Source organism: Protopterus annectens, chromosome 17.part0 (genome assembly GCF_019279795.1).
Source record: "Protopterus annectens isolate FY-2018-M chromosome 17.part0, PAN1.0, whole genome shotgun sequence".
Taxonomy (NCBI): Eukaryota; Metazoa; Chordata; order Ceratodontiformes; family Protopteridae; genus Protopterus; species Protopterus annectens.
The window spans coordinates 707,985,602-708,009,737 of NC_056751.1; the positions used below are offsets into that span (position 1 = coordinate 707,985,602).

The following is a 24,136-nucleotide window of genomic DNA, read 5'->3' on the forward strand; positions in this document are numbered from 1 at the left end:
GAGAACTGCTCTCTCCAAGGCAAAAAACACAGCATCCATGGGACCGGATGGTGTCCCCAGCTGTGTGCTCCACGAACTCAATGAGGAATTAAACCCGCAGTTGGGACAGCTGTTTAATCTTAGCATCACCTCAGGATACGTACCAAAGGAGTGGCGCATGGCGACTGTGGTCCCACTTCACAAGGGCGGTGTCTCCACCAACCCTGGAAATTACCGTCCCATTAGCTTGACTAGCCTTATCTGCAAAGCCATGGAGAGGATCATAATGGAACTCATAAATAAAGACCTAGGGAACTTGCAGACTTTGGATCCAACCCAGTTTGGCTTTGTCAAAGGCAGATCATGCCTTTTAAACTTGGTTGACTTTTTCAAAACAGTCACCAAGGCCATTGATGAGGGAAAGGCAGTCCATACAGCCTACCTCAACCTGGCAAAGGCCTTCGACACAATACCCCACTCGGGTATCATCGAAAAACTCACCAGCTTGAATGTAAACCCATACATCACAAGATGGGTTGCAAACTGGCTAAGTGACAGAATCCACAGGGTCAGAGTTGCTGGAGCCATGTCAGACTCAAAGCCTGTCACAAGTGGTGTACCACAGGGCTCAGTCCTGGGTCCACTCTTGTTCGGCATCTACTTTTCTGAAGTACAAGCAAACACAGGAGGGTTATGGCTGACCAAGTTTGCAGATGACTGCAAACTGGGCGCCTTCTGACACAGATATCCTTCAGAAGGGCCTCACAGAAACGGATAACTGGTGCCAGAGCATGGCCTAAAAACGCCAAGAAATGCATAGTCATACCCTTCGGGAAAAACAAGGTTACCCCTAGCTACCATATAGGTGGCAATCCACTGAGCACAGAAGTAGTAGTCAGGGACCTGGGGACCCAGGTTGACACTAGCCTTTCGTTTGACACTCATGTTGCTAAAGTAGTCAGGAAAACCTTCTACATTGCCCACCTGATCATGAAGGGATTCACATCTAGGTCAAGGGAGGTCATCGTTCCCCTGTACTCATCACTCATTAGACCTATGATTGAGTACAATGCCCCATTCGGAATGTATCTGACCAGACACCTGCAGCAGCTGGAAAGGCCCCAAAAGTTCCTCACCAAGAGGATAAAGGGTCTCAAAAATCATTCTTATGCTGCCCGACTGAAAACTCCAGCTGTATTCAGTCTCATACCGCTTGCTCAGAGGTGACCTGTGCCTGACATATAAGGCCATGTCAAACCCAGATTTGATGAATGCTTCACCTCAAAAAATCTAGATCCCTCAGAACCACAAGGGCGGGAGACTTAAACCTTGACACGGTTATTAATAGGACGTGCTGGAGGGACAGATTCATCACCCAGAGACTCCCTATGCTGTGGAACAAAATCCCGGTACATATGAGGCAGAGCACCTCGCTGGCCTTGTTCAAGAGGAATCTTGACCAATGGATGGGAGATCGCAGATATACCCCAGGGATTACTTCAGTGTCACTGCTTGACAGAGGCACAGCAAAATAATAGGCATAGTTTTATTCAAACTAAAGGGGTGGCGAAAGCCACATATCTATGGGCTAGGCTTATAAATGCCCTTGGGCAGATAGCCTAGTATGAACCTATGGTATGTACAAATGTCAAGCCTGTAGTTACTGTCCGTATGTTACTGAATCTAATAGATTCAAAATTCTTGACCACCAGTATACTTTGAGGGTTAGAGTGAATTGGAATTCCAGAATGGTGATTTATTTAGCTCAGTGTCAGTCTTGTCCAGCCTACTACGTAGGCAAAACTGAGAGGCGTTTACGTGACCGTATTTACGAACACATTTATGCGATTAGAAATCAGAAGCTTGAGAACACACTAGCTAAACACATTTCAATATATCCTGATCACACTTTTAAATTTCTTATTATTGACCAAGTGTTCCAGAACTGGAGTTGGAATGGCAGATTAGATTAAACGCATATAGTGTGCCAGGCTTGAATTAAGGATGCTCAATTAGTAGCGTCCTTAAGCTTGAGTCTTACTAGATAAAATTCCCCGGTTTTAAAAGCACCTAGAGGTTGCAGTGTTTTACATGAAGCTAATAGTTTTAAGTTTAATTTTAATAGTTCCTATTGTTATAAATAGTTATTTTTATTTGTTATGCTTGTTTTCGTTGTATGAAGAAATGTTTACACTTGTGAATTCAGCGGTATTGTATACTGGTTTTTAAAGTACTCGGTGTTCACAATGTTTCTGATGTACTTAATGGGTTCCTATTTTTTTTGAGAGGCATAATTGATCAATTGAGAATCAATTGACTATTTAAACTATTTGTTTGTGGTGTGTCTTATCTGAAGAAGTTTGTACATGTTTACAAACGAAAAGCACTTAATCGGATTAAACTTTTTTCTAACTGGTGCTGCCTCGTGGTTCCTGCCTTTTGGTTTTTGGTTTTACAGTTTCTTTGCCTATTTTTGTGTTTCCAAGATGCTTATGTAGACTAGGGAGTCTGTAAGTTGAGGCTTTTTAATGGTCTGTCCCTGAGCGAGTGTCGGGGATGGCAGTGTAATTGTGTTTGAACACTTGCATTGGGGGGGGGGGGGTTTCCAGTTTCTTTTCTAAACATGTTCTTTTTTTTTCTTTTCCTCCTCAGGAACGGTTGACAAGCAGTCAGTTGAGGTTACAAACTGCTTCTCTGTTCCCCACAATGAATCTGAAGATGAGGTATGTGCTGCATATTTTTTGTTGGAGCTTTTAAGTTCAAAGGTTTGTAAAATCTTTGAAGATAATGTGAAAGTTGTTGCAGTAGATTTGGGAGAGGGTATTCCCCCCCCCCCAATAGAGTGCTTGTGTTGAATTAGCACTTTTTGGTTGTGTTTGTAGGTGCCCCCCCCCGGTCTCTTGCGGGTGTGACTGTAACTATCTCTTGAGCTGGAAGTTTGAATAAATTTGACCATTTGGTGTGTTTCACTGCTGCTGTTGAGCATTTCATAGACTGCTGTTATACACTGGAGATCAGGGTGTCTCCTGAAGCGTTTGTGCGGTTCTTTGCTCTATGATGATCAAGGAAAGCGCTTCGAGAGCAGAAGGCTCCTTCGGTCAGAAGTCTGGGCATCTAACTTCCTCCTTTTTATGCTACCAGCCCTTTTTATCCATGCCACTAACTTCATCTTCTCATTCCTTTACCTTTGCTTTCTGCCTCCTCCTTTCTTCTGCTTCCCTTGAGCCTTTGTTTCTGCCCAGGCTCTGACTTTGGGGGATGGTCTTGCTCAATGAAAGCTAAGATTATGAGATCTGAGAGCAAGAAGTGAAATGCCTAAAGTCCTCTGCTTGTGAATCATCATAGGGTTTTTTTTTTTTTTTTTTTTTTTTTTTTTTTTTTACTGTTAGATGATCCGCTGTGGCGACCCCTGTTTCCATTTTTTCCTGTCCTCTGCATCTTGCTCTCGCACCAACCACCTGCATGTCCCCTCTCACTACATCCATAAACCTTATCTTAGGCCTTCCTCTCTTCCTGTTACCTGGTAGCGTCATCCTTAACATCTTTTCCCAATATACTCAGCATCCCTCCTCAGCACATGTCCAAACCAACGTAATCTTACCTCTCTGGCTTTGTTTCCAAACCTTCCAACCTGGGCTGACCCTTTAATATACTTATTCCTGATCCTGTCCCCCCCCGTCACACCCAGTGCATGTTTTAACATCACTCTGCCACATCCAGCTCTAACTCCTGCCTTTTTGTCAATGCCACTATCTCCAACCCATATAGCTGGTCTCGCTACCCTCTTGTAGACCTTCCCTTTCACTCTTACTGGTACTTGCCTGTCACAAATCACTCCTGACTTCTCCACCCACTCCATCCTGCCTGTACTCTTCACCTCTCTTCCACACACTCACCATTACTCTGAACTATTGATCCCAAGTATTTAAACTCCTCCACCTTTGCCACCTCTACCCCTTGCATCCCTCACCATTCCTCTATCATCCCTCTCATTCACACACACACATTCTGTATTAGTCCTGCTGACCTTCATTCCTCTTCTCCTTAGAGCATCTCTCCAGGGTAGTCTCCACCTGTTCCCTACTCACTACAGATCACAATGTCATCCGTAAACATAGTCCACAGGGACTCCTGTCTGATCTCATCTGTCAACCTGTCCATCACCATTGCAAATAAGAAAGGGCTCAGATGATCCTTGATGTAATCCCACTTCCACCTTAAACGCATCCTTCACTCCCACCTCAGACCTCACTGTTACACTACCTTCGTACACATGTCCTGTACCACTCACTCCCAACTTCCACCATGCAGTACCACAACTCCTCTCTGGGCACCCTGTCATATGCTTTCTCTAAGTCTACAAAAACACAATGCAACTCCTCCTGACCTTTGTACTTCTCCAACACTCTCAGAGCAAACATTGCATCTGTAGTGCTCTTTCCTGGCATGAAACCATACTGTTTATCACTATTTATCATAATTCTTTTATTCAGTGTTATGCTAATGTTGCCTGTCTGTAGAACTTCTTTAGTCGTAAGTTCATAATTCAGTGTTTTTTTTCAACTGTTTTCTTGCCATTAAGATGTGTACTGTGAAATTGGGAGCATATCTGTAGTAAGTTACTGTTTTGTCAGGTTAGAACATTAGGAAACCAGTAGTACATCTGTGCCCCTCCCCTGCAAGTGTTCTTGTCCGTGTCTAAATCATAACACCTCTCTGCTATGACATGAGTAGGGAAAAGAGTGGAAGCTTAATGTAACACGTGAGATTTTATATGCTACCAGATTCAATTTTCCAAAATCATCACTGAGTTTTTTTTTTGGGGGGGGGGTGTCACTTGACTGTGTTTGACTGCCTGTTGGTTAATGTGTTTTATGCTACTAGCATATCTGTAACCTGTTCCAGTATTTCACTGGAGTGAAAGTGGAAACGTAAGGAAATACTTTGTTTTTGCTATTTAATGTAACAGTTAAGGCAACTATGCTAGTTGAATTTGTCATAACCTGCCGCCTTTGCTGTAGTAGCATTTTGTTAATGCCTTTTTGTCAAGGAAGATACATTATCTGTCTGCAGTTTTCTGTGTTCCCTTTTACTGGGAAAGTCCAACTGGACCAAGCAAGACACCCATTTTTCATTGGAGACCAAGGGAGAAAAGCTCTCAAAATGACTTACACCCAGAGGAGGAGGAGTAATCTGATTATGTAAATCTTTGTTCGTTCATTACAAATAGGACTTCTGTTCCATCCTCAGAATCGGTATGGCCGTTTCCAAGCTCGCGCCAGCCAAAACCTCTCTACTAAGACCTACCCATAATGCCACTCTGCTAGTTGCTCCAGATTTTGCCACGTTCCTAGTCAAACGTGCTATCCATCTCTCTCAAGGCTAAGTATAAAATTGCTATTTTTAAGACAGTTTTTCTTCAAAATTGTTTACTTTTTAGTTAAGTTGGCCTTTTCTCACTGTCTCCTATACACCTAGTTCTATTCTCTCCTCTTTTCCTTGGTAATTTAAATTTTACCATTTTAGGTACTGTCCCCCTCTTCTGCCTTTTGACAGGCACTTCCTTACCACTTGTGATATTTTTTTAAATACAATCTCTGGTATTTCCATTATTTTGTTTTTTTCTGTAGGATAGCCTTTCTTGCCTTATGTCAGTCAAAGCTAAGTTCAGGTTTAAACAGTGTGGACTGAAGATGCCTAACTTGGATACACATGCTCGTTGTGTCTACTGTTTGGGCGTGGATCATATTGGAGCGGACACTGACATTTGTGCTAGTTTTTTAGTAATTGTACACTAGTAGAATGTAAAAAATCTTGGTTTACTCAAGGCACCTTTTTCGGAGGCTCTAACTGGGTCTGTGGTCTCGCCCACTCCAAAGACCAAATAAAACCGTGACAAACTGAGTCACTCGGTTCCTGCATCTCTGTCCATTATGGAACAGAGTCAGCTCTGTGCTCTGCCAGTGCCCTCGGCGCATACCTCTTTGGCACCAGGCTCCGTCTTCTCCTTTGGTGCCGTCATGATATTCACCCCTATTTCGGTTCAAACCTTGGCACCACTGACTTCGGTGCCGTCCTTTGATTTGACATCAGCTCTGACTACCTGCTTCAGCACCATCCCCAGCCGACAGTTTCTTTGGCTCCAAAACTTGAGTACCTGCCAAGGACAAGATACTTTCACTCGGGTGCATTCTGTCTTCTGTTCCGACAGCAGTATCGTCCCTGTCGGCACTATCCACCCTTGTTGCATCGGCTCCAGTGGAACCTATGCTCTCGAAGCAGTGCTTGGAACTGTCCATACCTTGGTACTTAGCCTGGCGCTCTGTCCATGGCTCCAGCTTCCAGTTCTCCGAGCTCCCCACGGCGAGGTGTGACACAGGTTCCGAGGTTGTCCCTCCCAGTTCCGGACTCCCATCCCTCCTCAGGTGGGCCTGCTGTACAGGTAGTGGACTTGCAGTCAGCACCAGTGGCATCTGTATCAGAACCGTCCCCTAGCATGCACCTCTCCCAACCCTCTATTTCAGGACCCCAGGCACGGGAGACACAAGAACCGCTTCTCCGGGGTCCTCATCAGAAGATCCCACTGGGGAGCCACCCCGGAAGAAACTGTAAGAGGAAGCGCCTTAATTCACTGGAGGAATCTATCACCGAAGACTGATGGGGGGAAGGGTCCCTGCAGTCTCCCCCAGACATCTTATTTGGAGACCTTCTTGAAATCCTCCAGCGGGGAGTTTGGAAGTCCTATAACCCTTCTGAGGAGTCTGTGTTCCTGCTGGCCTTCCGTGCCTGGCTGTTTACTTCTTGGGTGACTCCACCAGCAGATGACCTTAATTGTGCAATGTGCTTGAATGGTCCCAGACAACATAGAACCTGTCCCTCTGAGGCCAGACAAACTTTATATACACCTGAAGACCAGCCCCACTGGTCCTAGCAGTTGACAGTATTCTATGGTCGTGGCGGCGGCCACCAAGGGGGAACTGGCAGAAGATAGTTCACTGTCCATCCTAGAAAGAGTCTCGGATCATGGACAGACTAGAGAAATGGACCTATGCTTCAGCGACATTCGCCATTTGGTCGTTTAACTTTCTGGCACACTTTACATGCCTCCAGAGACCTAATTTCTGAAATGTCTTCCTCTTTGGGGTACTGCCTGATGAGATGCTTTATTCTGTCGCCTTGCAGCTAGCTACCCCTGAATCCATCTCAAACTCCTCTATGCGTTTTAATGTCTCACTCCATGAGAGGGCAGCTCGAGCTGCTGTCAGGCATTATGAGACTCAGTGCTTGGATGCGGTTGTGTGACTTCGCAGACCCCTTTAAATCGTCTTGTCATTGCACCTGTCCACGAATCTGCACTTTTTCGACCCAAAAGTATGCGACTTTATTACACGTAGTGAGAGAGACTAAAATACCTTGTCTGCTGTGGGCATACACCTTTCCAACCTCCAGAGGTCCTACTCCAGGAACCAGAAGGGAGGAAAAATGTGGTTCAAGAAATCCCAAGGACCTATTCATGACACTCGTGGTGAACAATCACCCAGGGGCAGAGGGGGGCAACTCATGGAAGACGTCCCTTTCGAGGTAGAGGGGGTCCACGTAACCAGGGCACTAGATTCTTTCTCCGGCAGACCCTACCAGCGCTCCTGAGCAGCGGCCTGATTTGCTTTCCTCTGGAAGCAGTCGGGGGTCATTTCTCTTTGCAGCTACCAGCCTGGCATCTTATTACTACCGATGATTGTTTGGATGCAGAAAATATCCAGATGCTACCAAATACCATTCGATTTAACTCCCAGACCAGTCAAACGAATCCTCTATGTACCACCCAGTCAGAGGGAATTAGCCTTAGAAATAGAAAAGCTGATACGGAAGTCACCCAACCAGTATCGCCAGACCAGACAAGATCTGGGTTTTACTCAAGGTTCTTTTTAGTGCCAAAAAAATCAGGGGACTGGAGACCAATCTTGGATGTCAGCTTATTGAACAAATTTATCAAACCTCAAAATTTACGGATGGTCACGATACAGTCCATTCTTCCCTTCCTAGGGAGGAATAACTGGATGTGCTCTATAGACCTCCAGGACGTGTACTACCACATAAGGATGGGTCACCACTCCTGGAGGTTTCTCCTCTTCCGGCTGGGAGCCAGTCGCTACCAGTTCAGGGCACTGCCATTCAGTCTCTCGAAAGCCCCTCGAGTGTTCACCAATTGTATGGCAGTTGTGGTAGCTCATTTTCGACTACAAGGATTTCAGGTATTTCCCCTGTGTAGACTATTGTCTCCTTACTGCTCCGACCAGGAATCTTCTTACACTCAAATGTCTCACTCTCTGCTTGGGGATTGCAATCAACAAGGACAAATCTCAATGTCTCCAACAAAGATACTGGAATTCATTGGAGCGGTTTTCGACACAACATTCTGTCAAGGCCCGCGCCCCCCCCCCCCCCCCCCCCAACCAGGCTTTCGAAAATAACACACCAAATCAAAGATCTTCTTCCTCAGACCTGTGTAACGGCACGTCTTGTACTGCAACTCTTAGGCTCTATGGCAGCTGCTATTACGTTGGTACCACTGGTGAGACTGCACATGAGAACCCTACAGTGGCTCCTTTCCACACAATGGTTGTTGCTAATTTACCCACTGAGGTGAAAGCTATTCAGGTTTACATTTTACAATTTTTATATTCTGTGTCTGAGAAACTAAATATGCAAGAAGTGCAAAAAAACAAATGGCCCTTTAAAATACCCTACTTTAAATGAAGTAAATTTTTATGAACAGATAAGGCAAGTTGGCATGATAAGTTTGTATCCTTCACTTCAGGAACTTCATGTCGAGCAGAGTAGTACCCATTCCACCCTGAGGTAAACTGAGGAAATTGGATGGGTGGCTTCACATACTCCCATGGTCTATCATGGAACTACTATTGTGTGGTGTATTTTGTTGCCCATGAACCTTAAGTCCTCTTGGAGAGCTTGTTCTGTTACCAGACATGCGAGGACTGAGTAGTAGAGGAAGACATCAGCACGAAGAGCAAAACGTTGGTAGATGTGGTTTTGCGGTTCCCAGTGGGGTGAGGGAGTGAAAGTAGTGTGTATAAATGAGGAATCTGATATTCCCAAGGGAGGAGAATTTTTAATGTAGAAAATGTCTTTTGAATTGGGAGTGCAAATTTAATATTGGCTCCAAAGCATAGCATTGGAAGTTTTGGCTCCAAAGTGTGACAGACTCCTGTAATGGCTCTTCAAAAGCTATGTGCTGGAGGTTTTTCATAGAGTTGTACATATGAATTGCGGTTTATAGCGCAGTGAGATGTTGGGTCTTCACAGAAACTGTGCTCTGGTTAATTAGGGTCCACAGTTAAGTTCCATGAGTTGGCTGTGCTGCTTTTTTCAAAGTCTTGTCTCAGACTGCGTATATAGATTTGTTGAAAAGTCCTTCGGTCCCATTAAGGGATTTGTTTTTTGAGATAAGGGAGTTCATTGAGCAGGGACACTATTTTCTATGTTAGACCAATCGAAAATTTGTTACAGGCTTTGGCTATAGATTAGTAAGCTAGCCTGATAAGTTGCATGGCGGTGTGTCATCTGGATTATTTTCTATCAGTTTTCAATTTGTTTTTATACTGATGCTCAAGTTAAAGTGGAATGGAGTAAATGTGGCTGCATGAACATCATGAAGATGGCCAGTAGGTTCTTTGCTTGTTAGGAATCTGAATAAGACTTGCCCTTGAGAGCTGGGCTGATGAATAGGACTAGTGGTTAATGTTTCTTGTACTGGATTGGGGGGTGGCATTGCATGGATATAGTTGTCCCACACTACTTCATAGTCTGGGCAGAATGTTTAGCATCAGTACTGTAACTTTACACAGGGTGTTTTGAAATGTGATTTCTAACAGTATGCAGTGAATAGCAGAGGTTTTGCACTGAGTGGGGGAGAGAATATGGTGATTGGTGAGGACTGCACATTGGTATGGTGTTCCTTTAACTGCAGGTGAGTAGTTTTGACTGTGTGGCCAATACTTATGGTATTTTGTTTTGAAATCCATCACTTGTTTTGATGCATTTTCTGTACTCAAACTGGAGTCGGTCTTGTTCAATGAATGCAAATACGGAGACTTGAAGGTATGAAACTTATTGCAGGGATAAAATTTCTTCTGCCTAGAGCATTTGGGCCCTTTTTTTTCTCCTCTTAAAGTGTCTTTCCTTAAACTTGATTCGGGTTGTACTTGTGTGACAGTTTTAGTATGATGTGTTGTAAGTGGGGAATGTAGCTGTACTATTTTTGTTAGTGCTCAAACCTGAGAGTACTTAAGCAGGGCTTGAATTTACTGTACCAGTGGGTAGCAGCATATTGTTGTTAGTACTGAGTACAGAGCAGCCATTTAGTGGGCAGTATCTTCTTTTTGAGCAGGAAGTGGAAAGAGTTCAACTTTTAATGTACTTAAATGCTGCTGTTTAAAAAATTTCATAGACTGCTGTTATGCATTGTAACTGTCTGGAAGGTTGATGCGTCTCCATAGTTGAATGCTCTTGTAGCTGGAGACTGCAGGTCATGGCGTCTCCAGAAGCATTTTTGCAGCTCTTTGCTCGATGATGATCAAGTATCGCGCTTCGAGAGTGGAAGGCTCCTTCAGTCAGAGGGCTGGGCATCTAACTTCCCTCCTTTTATGCTTCTGGCCCTTTTTATCCAAACCACTAACTTTTCCTCCTCCTTTGTCATCCTCTCCTTTACCTTTGCTGTCTGCATCCCACTTTCCCCTCTGTCTCTGAGCCTTGATTTCTGCCCAGGCTCTGATTTGGGGGGGTTGGTCTTGCTCAATGAAAGCTAAGATTATGAGATCTGAGAGCATTGAGTGAAATGTCTGAAGTTGGTCAGCTTTTGCATAATCATTGCTTTTGAGTTGTGGTAAGGGCCCAACGTGAATAGTAGCATTTGTTTAATTTTCAGTCTTATTTGTTCTTAAAATCAGATGCAACTAATCCTGGACAGATTTGCTAATGACTGTATTATATGAAAATGCTCAGTATCTTGCAGTTAATACTGTTGGTGCTCAGAAAAGGACTGAAGGAACAAGACAGGATGCTGTCTTGGAATTGGTCTCATTTTCCTGTGTTTGTAACCTGTGAAGAATAACTTTACCGAGTAGCACAGTGTGCGATTTATTTCCAACGTCCTGCCTCCGGAGTCCATTCTAAGCTTAATGACTTGCTAATGTCATTCTTAGGCTTGGGTATCTTGCTTTGAGTCGCTGTCTGCTAAGCCAAATAGGTTTAGTCTAGCTGAGATTGGGTATCTTGCTTTGAGTCACTGTCTGCTAAGCCAAATAGGTTTAGTCTAGCTGAGATTGAGAGAGAGTTTTTCTCTCTCCATTTTTTATTTGCTTTGCTGATGCAGTATCTCATTCTTGGCATGTCAGGAGTCATGATTAAACTTGCACTGTGTGTGTAGTGATCCGGTATAACATGGGTTTGGGTTTCTAGCTTTAGGGTAGTCAGGACCCTCCACCCTCTTTCAGTGGGAGTAGTACTTAGGTTGGTAGTTGTGAGCTGTCTTCTGTGATTTGATGTCACATGGTGGACCTTCAGTGTGGGAGAGCACGTATTGTTATCAGTTACACTTCACACTTCATGCAGTGAAAGCAAAAGGCACACTTGATTATTGTATTCTGTTCCTGTCATTTCTATTCCGTGTCCTCACTATGCATGTCCCTAGTCTGTCCTTCCTCCCCTTTGTTTTCTGCTGTGGATGGACTTTGATCTTGGTTGGTGAATTCTAAGGCAAGATTGAAGTGAGCCATTTTGTTAAACTGCACTAAAACGCATAGAACTGCAATTTCCTGACACTTGATTCTTTAGCAGTGTGCATGTCTGTGATGGAGCTAGCAAATGCAACAATCCAGAAGTGATGTAAAACCAGATGACAAACGGTATTTTTGAGGTTCCATTGCTTTTCTCCTAGAGTCAAATGTAAATCACCTGAGAGAAGGGGAACAATAAAACGGGATGTTAAACTCATTCAAACTGAGAAGTTTCTTATGATAAAGCAAAATAATTGCATAGTCTTGTTTTGTGTTGACCAGATGTGAGAGGGTTCAGGGAGGATCACTCCTGAAAGCACTGGCACAGTGGTGCCTTATTGAACTGTCTGTTTAAAAAGCTGGAGTTAAAGCATGCAAGATCAGTTTGAGCTATTTGGGAGAAATACCTCTCAACTGCCCCAAATTGTATATGTCCCTAGTCTGTCCTTCACCTTTGTTTTCTGCTGCGGATGGACTTTGATCTTGGTCAGTGAATTCTAAGGCAAGACTGAAGTGAGCAGTTTTGGCTAAAAATTTAGTCCAGTCTCCAGTTAATTTCTTTTGAGAAGTTTGAATTGCTATCAAGATACTTGGGTAATCATTACTTCTAGATTATCTGTACTTCAGAAAGTGCATGTTAATGTGCATTCTTTATGCTTTAGAACCCACATACTGTTGGCTGTTAGAAAGTATTGCTAATGGTACGTGCTTAATATTTTACTGTAGTTGTAATTTTGGAAGCAAGTTGATCTGTGGGTTGGGAGCTTTGAGGATTATTCTTGTTTATGCTTGGGCCATCCTAGTGGTTGTTTAATCTTGCTTTACAGGATTGTTTCCCGCCTATCTTGTTTAGTGATAACAAGTGTAGTTGCGTTTACAGTGTGAGGGTGGTGCAGCAGTTGTGGTTAGTATTGCTGTGTGACGGGGCTTGCTTCAGTTTTGCAGTTTCTAAATGATCTCTGTGGGATTTGCTGAGTACGGGTTTCCTTTAGCACACCAAACATTCAGTAAGTGAATTTGATTCCTAATCACTCTTGTGCACTGAGGTGTGTTTTGTAAGTAGTAGTAGTACCCCACTTAGGGATTAGCTCTCCTTGTGCCCAATAAGTAGCTGTCCCGTAATCCCAAACTTTGAGACTAATTGGACTGAATGAAAAAGATATAAATGGGGTGTCTTGGACACAAGTGCCTTATTTTAGTTTGTAGTTAAGTAGCTGAGGATTTTGTTTTACTGTGTGTAGGGTCATTGTGGTACTGTGGGGTTTTGTTCCACTTTGCACACTGCCTTTGCTTAAATGTCTCTTCATGAAATACCGTGTGAAAGGCTGTGCCGGTCAAGCCCCCCCCCCCCCCTCAAAATTGCTTGTGATTAAATGCCCCACTTTTCCAGTCATGATTTATAACTTTAATCTTGGGCAATCATGGTTAAGTAAGACGGCATGAAAATCAACAGTGGCTAAACTTGCTTCACTTCTAGGTATATTAGTCAGTTTTTGTGCTATTGTAATTTTTGCCAGGTGTTCTGTAAATTGAATGTGAACCAAGTCTTCGTTATGTTGTCGTGGGATATTAACTTAAGTGGGGAGTGTACTTGATGTCCTTGAGTTTTGACTCTATAACTGTTAACCAGATCTTTGGGTTACTTAATCAGCAAGAGGTAGTGCTGTCTGAGCAAATACTTAGAAGGCGTGGGTGGGTAGATTGTGGACTGCTTCAGACTTTGAAGGGGGGGCAGCTTATAGAAAAGTGAAATTCTGGTGTCTTACTGCTAAGCGGAGGATAGAGTGCCTCCCCCGGGGGGGGGGGGGTCTGCTACAAAAGGTATTGTGTAGCCTGTTAGAGTTAGATTGCATCCTTCCTTTTGCACTGTTAATGTGTTCTTTCACGTTAAGTACCCTGCAGGTAGTATATGATGCATCCAGTCATACTGGATGAGCTCCGTTTCATTGCAGCATAGGCAGAAGACAAGCAGACAGTTGTGCAGTAACATGTTCTGCTGCATGGGAGAATGACCGTTATTTACCCTGGTAAAGTCTCACGCTTCCTGAGCAGAAGGCTTTATGTCCTGTGTTTTTTTTTTTTTTTTTTTTTTTTTTTCTCTTGTTGTTCACCTCTTTTATTCTTGTAAGAATTGAAGCGGCTGTAGACTACTTAAATGAACTGAAAGCCATTCATAATGTGCCAAATCTTGAACCTTTCATAATAGTCTGCATACACTGTAGTTCAGTTAAGAATATTTTTATTTACCATGGAGGTAGATATCAATAATATCCAACTCTGAGTTTACCATTTCTAGTAACGAGATCCTGAAATTAATGATGCTTATAGCTTCTGCAGTCATAATTTCTCCTGAAATAAAATCATTTGGAATGCTGGATGTTTGACCTGACATCTGCAGAGTGCTGTTCCAAGCTACTACTGAGGACTGCAGTGCAGTCTGAACTGACTGTCTGAAGTATCTCTTGAATACCAAAACCCTGTAATATCGACTCTACATCTAAAATGCCATACGCCTGCTTTAATATGGCTGCCTTTTTAGGTCTATGCAGAGAGAATACTATACGAGTGAAACTTGGTCTTTCCTGACTCTTAAACGGGCTTTGTTTTTGTAGTTAAATATATAAAATGTAAGGTTAGGTGTCTTCAATTTGTATGTTTAGGCCTTTGCAATGTCTATTTTAGTAGTTAGGATTTAACAGTTGTCTCTTGAAATTATTGACGTGGGATTTATTTCTGTTACTTCAACTTTAACATTCTGCAAAGGATGTCTTTATTTATTTGAACTTGTGTAACGGCTATAAAATGTTTATTTGGTAAGTCTGCCATTTTAATTTTGACCAGACTATATTGCTTGAGCTTTAATTATCTGAAAGTCTTTTGGAGTCTTTTAAACTGCTCAATTATAATCAAATCCTATTAACACGTTATAAACAGCTACTAAATGTCTTTTTTTACAATACTACCCTTCTAGTCGTTTTGTGCAGAAATGGGCATAGCCAGAGTGACATGCCTAGTGGCTATGATATAGCATGCAAATGATGCATGATTGACATGCCATGCAGATTTGCCTGTAAAATTGTGAATATTCATTGTCTAATCTTAGTTTAAATTGTGAATATTCATCGTCTAATCTTAGTTTACCCTTTTCATTAATGTAGTGCGATCTCTGAGTTGGTATATTTAAGTAGCAGGGGGGCAGGTGAGGGGAAAAAAGTAATTGCAGTGGGTGCAGTCGCGTTTTTGGGATCCGAGTTCAGTAAAGGAATGCTTGTCCAGTGTCCACTTATGGTAATCCTATAAGGGAATGGCTGCATCAGGTATGTACCAAGAATTACGTTAATGCAATTACTGCATTTCAAGATCAGTATTACAGTTCTGCTTACAATTGGGTTTGAGTTGCTAAACTAAGCACCTTCACTTTCTCTTAATTTACAAGCTGTGGTATATGCTGCTTAATACCTATCACGGTTTTCCTTCTTTCCTGCTGCTACCATCTACTTGTGTTAGCACTGCTGTACTTTACCTCATAAGTATTGCATGTTTTGGTTGCTGTAATGATTGTTAGCCAAGATCTGTCCCATTTGCCATAGGTTCTTGCAACAGATCAGGAAAACTAGGACAAACAGAAGTATATATTGCTAGTCCGTATAAGCAGTGTGCAAATTACTTTTTTTTTTTTTTTCCCCCTGTGTATTAGCTTTCTCCATATACATTGGATATATATTATGTCACTGGAAGCAGCTTGCACACTACTAGGGGAAAAAAGGAAGAGGTGTGTCTGTGTGTATATCTACATACATATGTGTGTGTATATCTATATATACATATATATTATTTCTCTATCTTATCTATATATCTATATACAGCCAGTTAATATAAGCAGTGTGTGATCTACTAAACTTTTTTTTTTCCCCTGTGCATCTGCTCTCTGCACATCTGCAATAGGATAATTATTCATGTGGACCAAAAACGTCAACTCATTTGTTCAACGATTTGTAGAAAAATCCCTGTATGCTTGGTTTTGGGAGGGGTTTGGGTGGGCCTTGCTACTGCGCATCTGGTGGGGTTCTGTTTTAAAACAAAGCCCTAAATATTTTAAGTAGTCACTTATAAACTCTCTCCACCTATAACATGAGTATCTTGAAGCATATATTTTCCCTGTACGGTATTAACTTGTGTCATAAAAACAGTTGATATCTGTTATGTAGTCCAATCTCACCTACATTCTTACCCTTGGGTTCGGAGCCAAACCTTGGCTCCGACTCTGCCATACTCTAGCACGAAGTCTTCAGTTGGCTCGTGGCTGAGGTATCCCATGCTGCAACGCGCCTATCCCCAGGTCTCGTTTGCCACTCGTATAGCTCGGACGTGGTCTCGCTCTTGGCCGTGGCAAAGTACAATTTTTCGATTTTATATTTAAATATTGTAGCTCCAAAAGCTATTTTCATAGCTAGTGTGTGTGTTTTGCTTCTGCTGGTTGTGTGACTGGTTCTGTTGGCCTTTTTTCTTGGTATCCAGTATCCTTTTTTGGTGTTTCAGTTAGAGGACCTAGTCCTCCCCTGTATTTTTGTAGCGTACCCGTTAGCTGGTTTTGTTGTGTGCCTGTTCTAGTGTGTGTTTTTTTTTTTTTGTGAAGGTATCCCTGCTGTTTTTCCCTGTTTTTTTTTTTTCTGTCGGCATGTCCAAGGATTCTAAAGAGCACAGGCCTTTGGGCTTGAAAAAGTGTCAAATGTAATATGTCATTGACTGGGCACTGTGCATGTATTGCTTGGGTTGGGCACTCTGTGTACGTATATTGCTTAGGGGCTATTCATCTACAAGAATCCTGCTTGTTCTGCCACGCTTTCAGTCCCAGTGTGCTGCAAGAGAGGAACGAGCTTATTATAAAAAGATTGCTGAAACCTTCCTTTGAAGAAGACTTGAAGAGGTCTTCTAGTTTCAGATCTTCTCCTTCCAAACCAGGCAAAAAATCCTCACTCTCTCCGGCCCAGTCAGTTTACTCGGAGCTGCCAGAGAAAATCACCAGAACTATAGTTTCAGCTCAACTGGCTTCGGGGCCGACAGAAGGCAGTGCATCTATTAGGTCGACATCGGCTCCCAGTCTGTTGGAGCCAGTGGCAGATTTTTCCAGTTCGGAGCCTGTCTCCAGTTTTTCGACCAGTTTCTCCGACTCGCAGGTCTACCTCTGCATGGAGATCCAGATCACAGACCCTCTCCTCCAGGTCCTCTAGGACCCTTTCCGATGACTGTCGATAGTGGTGAAGAAGCTGCTCCAGTTATCGGTGCTGGCTAAATTGTTTTAGGCTTTGGTGCAATCCACGGGGTCCAGTATTCACAGTTCACCAGTCGGACCTGATAGGGAGGTCTCTGATCGATCTTCTTTGGCTTGGGTGAGTGTGAACCCGACATTGGCTTCAGAGCTGGGGGGGGGTCAGCTTTTGAGGTCATGAGGAGTGTGCTGGCCAGGTCGTCAGCCGCATCTTATGGCACAGACACTCTTCTCCCTCCAGCACAGATATCGGTCTCAGATCACCCTCTATCCAGGGACAGCGGAGACCCAAGGCCTCAGGATATCTCCATGTGGTCCCCGACTTTGAGGCCTCCCCAGAGTTTTTACCTGTGGAGCCCCCCAGAAAGTGTGCAAGAGGAAGCACGTTGACTCCGAGATGAGTTTCTCACGTCTTGACACCGACCTCGAGTCAGTGGGGTCCCCCAAGTAGTCTTCTGACTATCTCTTTCTCGGATATCCTTGAAATATTGAGACAGAGGTGTGACTGGCCCTCCAAAGCCCCTTCTGAGGTGTCTGTGTTCTTGAAGGCCTTTGAGTCTTAACTCTTGGGTTTCTCCCCCCATTCGAGCTCCTGGACCTCATTTGTCGAAAGGTGTGGGAAACTCCAGACACAGTGGAACCAGTGCCTAGGCGATCCAAGTTTTTGTCCGCTCCCCTTGACAAAGAATTTCTTATGAAAGGCATTCCAGTAGATGCCATGGTGGTGGCAGCAGCCACCAAGAAGGAACTTGCAGAAACTCAATCTACCGTCCATCCCCCTAACAAAGGAGTCTATGGCTATGGACAGGTATGGGAAGCATGTGGTCTCTTCAGCGGCCTTTACACTGCGGTCGCTGAACTATTACACTGCTCCAGAGAGATCTAAAACAGCTGGGAGATTCTCTACAGGGTAACGTTTCTGATGCTGTGGCTGAGGGTCAGTGCTCAGATGTCTGCCCTAAATTCTATTGCCAACTCCTCCTTGAGGCTGATCTCTTACGCAGCCGACTGAGCGAGCAGGGCTGCACGTTCTGTAGTCTCTTGGGAGACCCTCCTGGATGCGCTTGTGCAACTTCGCGGAGGCTTTCAAGTCTACTTTCACCAACGATTCATCCTTATTTGGAACCAAGGTGAAGGACACACTCATTCACTAGGTGCGAGCAGGAAGGAAAACCCGTCTGCCGTGGGAGCCTGTTTTTCCATGCCTTCTAAACCTTACCCCAAGGGCCAGAAGAGTGGGAAAATGTGGTTCAGAAAGTCAGTTTTTTCACTACGCACAGAGTGATTTCCTCCAGAGGCAGAGGAGGGGGTGGAAATACAGGTTGACGCTGCCCTAGAGGCAGAGGAGGCCCACAATTCCTGTGCGTTTCTGGAGCCAGTCGGGGGTCGCATTTCTCTGTACCCAGAAGCCTGGCAAGACATCACCTGAGGCGAGTGGGTATTGGAGATCATTTCCAGAGGTTATCATATTCCTCTTTCTTATCCCCCTCCAAACAAAAGAATCCCAGACGTTCCACCCAGTCAAAGGGATTCGGCAACTTTAGAAGTACAAAAGTTGCTGTCAGAGAGCCATCCAGCCTGTCCCCTCAGACCAAATAGGATTAGGGACTTACTCCAGATTCTTTTTGGTGCCGAAAAGAACAGGGGACCGGAGACCCATCTTGGATCTCAGCCGTATGAACCTTCATGTAGAGAAGTCCAAGTTCTGCATGGTCACGGTACAGTAGATTCTCCCGTTATTGGGTTAAATATGTGCATGTGCTCAATCGACCTTAAGGATGCTTACTACCATATCAAGATGGACAGGGCATCCAGAAGTCACTTGTGCTTCCGTCTGGGAGCCAGTCATTTTCAGTTTCGCGCCCTGCCCTTTGGTCTCACCACAGCCCCCAGGGTGTTCACCAAATGCATGGCAGTGGTAACGACTCACTTGAGACGTCAGGGATTCCATGTGTTTCTGTACCTGGATGAGAATTGAACACTGTGCTCATGAGAGCCTTCCTACCAGAGGAGAGAATTCAGGTTTTACAGCAGCAAGTCTACGTTCTTACCATTGAATTAAGTTCAAGGCAAAAGTGGTCCTCAAGTTTAGGAACCATGGCTGCCGTGATTATGCTAGTTCCTCTTGCGAGACTGCACATGAGGCTTCTTCACTGGCTACTTTTTGCTCAATGGTCTCTACAGCATCTCCTGCTCTCCCATCTTATTCTGATTACAGACAAGTGCAAGCAGGATCTGCGCTGGTGGCTTCAGACCAGCAATCTCAATGCGGGCATGCCTTTCATTCTTCCGTCTCCATGTGGCGCGATGACCACTGATGTCTCCCAGATCATGTGGGGCATTATCTCGTAAGGATAGTCCAAGGCACGTGGTAAGAGCACGAGACCCATTTGCATATCAGTGTCTTTGAGATGAGACCAATGCCATTTGCGTTGCAAGCACTTCAGGGCTTTCTTCCTCATGGGACAATTGCAGTCCACTCAGACATGTCAGTGGTATGGTATCTGAACAAATTGGGATGAACCAGGTCGTATCCCCTTTGCAGAGGGGCACTTAGTGTGACAGTCGGCAGTATCTTCCCAGACCACTTTCTAGTGGCAACGCACATACCGGGGAAGTCCAACATGATTGCCGACAGGGTGAGTAGAGCTATTCTGATGCCTCACGAGTGGTCCCTGAATGAACAAGTGGCGGAGGGATTTTCCACAGATGGGGTCAGCCTTTCTGCGATCTACTTGCCAGCCCCCTCAATGCCAAATGCAGCAGCTACTTCACCCTTATCCCCCCCGAAGGGGGGGCACCCAGTGACGCTCTAGTTGACTATTGGCCCTCTGGTCTTCTCTCTGCCTTCCCGCCAATCCCCCTGATAATGAAGGTTATTCAGAAAGCACAATCCTTGGGAAGCAAAATGATTGCACCACACTGGCCTTGTCAGATTTGGTTTCCTTTTCTTCAACCTTATCTAATGGACTCTGCGTGGATTCTGTACCCAGAGCCAGATTTCTTGACTCATATGTCACGGCAGTTCCACCCCTCCATTCAGACCCTCAAGTTGACAGCATGGTGGTTCATATTCTGTCTTCTCACAAGCCGCCTACTAAGAAGATTTATTCCAGTAAGTGGAAGAGATTCTCAATTTGGGCTCATGAAAGACTGATTGATCCCTATACAGCTCCCATTTCATCAGTTTTAGAATTTCTTTCTCAAGTGTTCAGCCAGGGATCAGCTGCGGCAACTATCAAAGTGCAGTTGGCAGCCATTTTCTACATTTCATGTTGCTAATGAACCCAATCTAATGGCGCACAGACTTTGTAGGCCTTTTCTGAAAGGGACTATGCAGACCTCCAGTCTTTATGTAATGCCAAGGGACCTCAATTTTGTGTTACAGCAGCTTCTCTCCTCCTTTTGAGCCCGCAGCAACTTGTGAGATTAAATTTTTGTCTTGGAAGACCATCTTTTTGAGAGCCATCACTTCAGCTAGGCGGGTCTCTGAACTCCAAGCTTTATCGGTTCAGCCCCCTTACTTGGTATTTCACAAGGATAGGGTTTCTCTAAGACCTAATCCTTCCTTTATGCCTAAGGTTGCTTCATTTGTCAACCTCAACCAGTCCATTGAGCTGCCTGTGTTTTTCCCTGAATTCTCTAACCAGGCAGAATGTTTCATCAGCTAGATGTTCAGACAATTGCGTTTCTATTTACATAGTACTAAAGATATTAGGAAATCGGATCAACTCTCTCGTTCTCGGACAATAGACGTGGGGCTCCAGTTTCTAAAGTAACTCTGTCCAGGTGGATTTCTAGTTGCATTTCCTTCATTTATACTTCTAATGGCAAGGGATTACCCTTTAAAGTGAAGGCTCATTCTACATGATCGGTGTCTACCTCTACTGCTTTTCAGGCTAGGATGTCTATGGATGGTATTTGTGCTGCATCTACATTGGCATTGCCTCACACCTTGTATTAGTCACTACACATTGGATCTGATATCTAGAGGCAGATCTTTCTTTGGTTCCAAAGTGCTCAGGATTATTTTCCAGTGAGCCACCCAAGATTTAGGTGCTAGGGGTGCTGTCCCAAGGGTAAGAATGTAGGCAAGATTGGACTACATAACATCAAGAAGTTATGTACTCACCATAATGTTCAATGTATGTAGTACATCTCGCCTCACATTACTAACACACCCACCTACCCCCTCCTGGAGGACCTAGAGGTTTAGTCTGTTTTCAGCACTCCTTTTTGATTAGTTGGGTTGGTTCTTCCTCTCAGCGTGTTGGTGTGTGTATGTGAGCTTGCAGCAAACAAGATCTGGGGATAGGCGCGTTGCAGCATGGGATACCTCTTAGCCATGAGCCAATTGAAGAATTTGAGCTAGAGTATGGCCGAGTCGGAGCAGAGGTTCGGCTCCCAACCCAAGGGTAAGAATACATTGAACGTTATGTTGAGTGCATAACTTCTTGTTTACCTGCACTAGATAGGTCAGATACTAATGCAGTCTGCTGTTGTGTAAGCTTGAGGATGAAATCTTTAAAGCATTTTACATAGCATGGTTTTGGAATTATTGATGCAAATGTGAACAAGCAATATTTGATGCTTTGCGGTGTCAGTAGGGTTTAACTGCAGATGCACCTGGAGGTGTCACTTCGATGTAATGAGTTAATAACACAAATTTCTAAAATAGTATTACCTGCTTGAATGCAAGTCAGTTGGAAGTGCGCACACTAACCTTGGAGTAAGTATACTTTTGTCTAGTGATGCTTTCACTTTTGGAGTGAGATGACTACTTTGCACCTAACAGAGAATTTTGTCCAGAATGTGCTCCTTTCATAATGTTCAGCTCTGTGCAAGATCAAGCCCTAGCTATCAAAAAGGGGTTTTGTGGCAGAATTTTGTATTTGGGTTATTTTGATTGTTTTGATGGGGAGCCTCCTTAAAATTGAAGGCCAAGTGCATAACTGGTTTAGATGAATTTAAGCTCCAACTTTTAAGTTTCACTGCACAATGTAATTGCATTGTGTCACTGGGTGTGTGGTGTCAGTGTGGAAAATTTAGATTGGGTGAGAGGATATGGTTTGTGTGTTCATTAATGAATTGCAAATGAATAGGGCTTGGAACTCCTGATGAGTTTCTTCTGAGGAAAGTTAGTTTGTGTAAATTGAATTGGTGCCCAAGTGTAATCTTTGGGGCTTTTTGCAAGAGATTTATTCCTTCAAAAGAAACTTAGGCCTATAAATACACAAGCACGTAGGTTTTGTAAATGTAATTGAATGCAATATGTAGCACCTTGATGGTGTTGGGCCTTCGCAGAAAGTCTGCTGATGGTTAATTAGGAGCCCACGGTTGCTACATTCTACAAGGTGGTTATGCAGGGGATTATATTTGGCTGAAAGTTCTGTGGTCCCTTTGGGAAAATTGAGAACAGAGTGCATTGCACCTGCTTTGCTGGAGAAGTTGAAAAGGTGTGCCAGGGGCGTTGGCAGTAGATTACCTAGGTAACTTAAGTGGGGATGGTGGGTGTTTGGGATCTGTCAAGTTTCAGTAATTGAGTAAATTGGATGTCATGAGGGCAGTTGTTGGTCAACAAATCTATGCCAACTTTTACTAAGTGTCTGTTTCAAATGAGGTGTAACCTATGACTGCTGCTGAAATAGGACCACAGGACTCCTGGTCAAATGTTTTTACACTGGTGGGGAGGGTACATGGGCAGAGTTGTCACTTCTGCATGAAGTGTGGGTAAAATGGTGCCAGTACTGTCTTTGGGTATGGTGAGAATATTTGACTTCTTGCAGTGCTAACAGTATGCAGTGGGCATGCTTGATGTGTTTACACGTTGTTTTTGTTCTTTAAGGGTATAGTTTGACTGTGTGCTCAGTGCTGACGTATTGCCGTTTTGAAAGCAGAAAAACTCATCTTTACCCATATTGTAAATTAGAGTTCATCCTCATGAAAGGCTAATACTGAGATCTGAGGGTACAGAAAGAATGGGGGTTTCATACCTGGTTGGTGGTGGGTTTTTTCCTGCCTACTAAAATCACGAGTCTTGATCTTTCTTAAGAGGTCCTCCCTCGTCCTTTCTGTGTGTTTTTTCAGTGTTGTAGATAAGAGAATTAATGGTGTGATTGGTATTTCGTGTGATTGGTTGGTATTTAGTGTGACGTGAAGATCTGTTGATATTAGTATGACGTGAAGATCCCCAGAGTTATTTCTTGTTTGCCAGGCTGACTGCTCTGAGCGGTTAAGCAGAGCTTGAGTTGGATATGAATGGGTGGCAGCAGCATTATTAATATAGTGTGTGTACAGGGAAGGCAGTAAGTATCATTTCTCTTTCTAGTGTTAGAACTGCAACTATATGTTCTGAGCAGGAAGTGGGATGTGTACTTCAGTACTGCTGTTATGCGTTTAGAATGCTGCTGTTTACAGTATATTGTATGGTTGTGTTACAGAACTGTCTAGTATGTTGGTGTGTTTCTGCAGTTTGTTCCTGTAGCTGGGTACAGGAGATCATGGTGTCTCGAAGTGTTTTTTTGCAGCTCTTTGCTCGATGATGATCAAGTATCGCGCTTCGAGAGCAGAAGGCTCCTTCAGTCAGAAGTCTGGGCATCTAACTTCATGCTGTCATCCTTTTTATCCAGGCCACTAACTTTTCCTCCTCCTTTAGTCATCTTTTCCCTTTTACCTTTGTCTCCCACTTCACTCTGCTTCCTGTGAACTGTTTTTTTCTGTCCAGACTCTGGTTTTGGGGGTTGATCTTGCTCAATGAAAGCTAAGATTATGAGATCTGAGAGCATGGAATGAGACTTTGTCAGTTTGTGAGTAGTACCAAGTTTGAAGCTAATAGGCATTTTATTACAGCATATCACACTATTTACAACGTCAAGTTGCACATTACAATATTACAGTAAATTACATGGGGATAGCAGTAGTAAGCATATATACATAGTATCACTTGTTTATTAAAGGAGAACCGCAGCCACAGACTCAAACATGTTTATTTCATCATGTTTAGATGTTTCCAATATTTCAACAGCACTGTGGGACTCTCTCTTTACAAGTTTTTAAATATTTTTATATGTAATTTCAGAGTCTGGCCACGTGG

The 24,136-nt window shown here is 43.7% G+C and overlaps 1 protein-coding gene across 1 annotated transcript in view; it reads left to right on the forward strand.

The window, feature by feature from the left end:
- EIF3F (eukaryotic translation initiation factor 3 subunit F) overlaps positions 1 to 24,136 on the forward strand; it is a 616,919-nt gene that overhangs the window by 16,466 nt on the left and 576,317 nt on the right. The window contains exon 2 of the mRNA XM_044059140.1: positions 2,632 to 2,702. Within this exon, the coding sequence (XP_043915075.1) occupies positions 2,632 to 2,702 (71 nt within the window). The remainder of the gene's footprint in view (positions 1 to 2,631; positions 2,703 to 24,136) is intronic.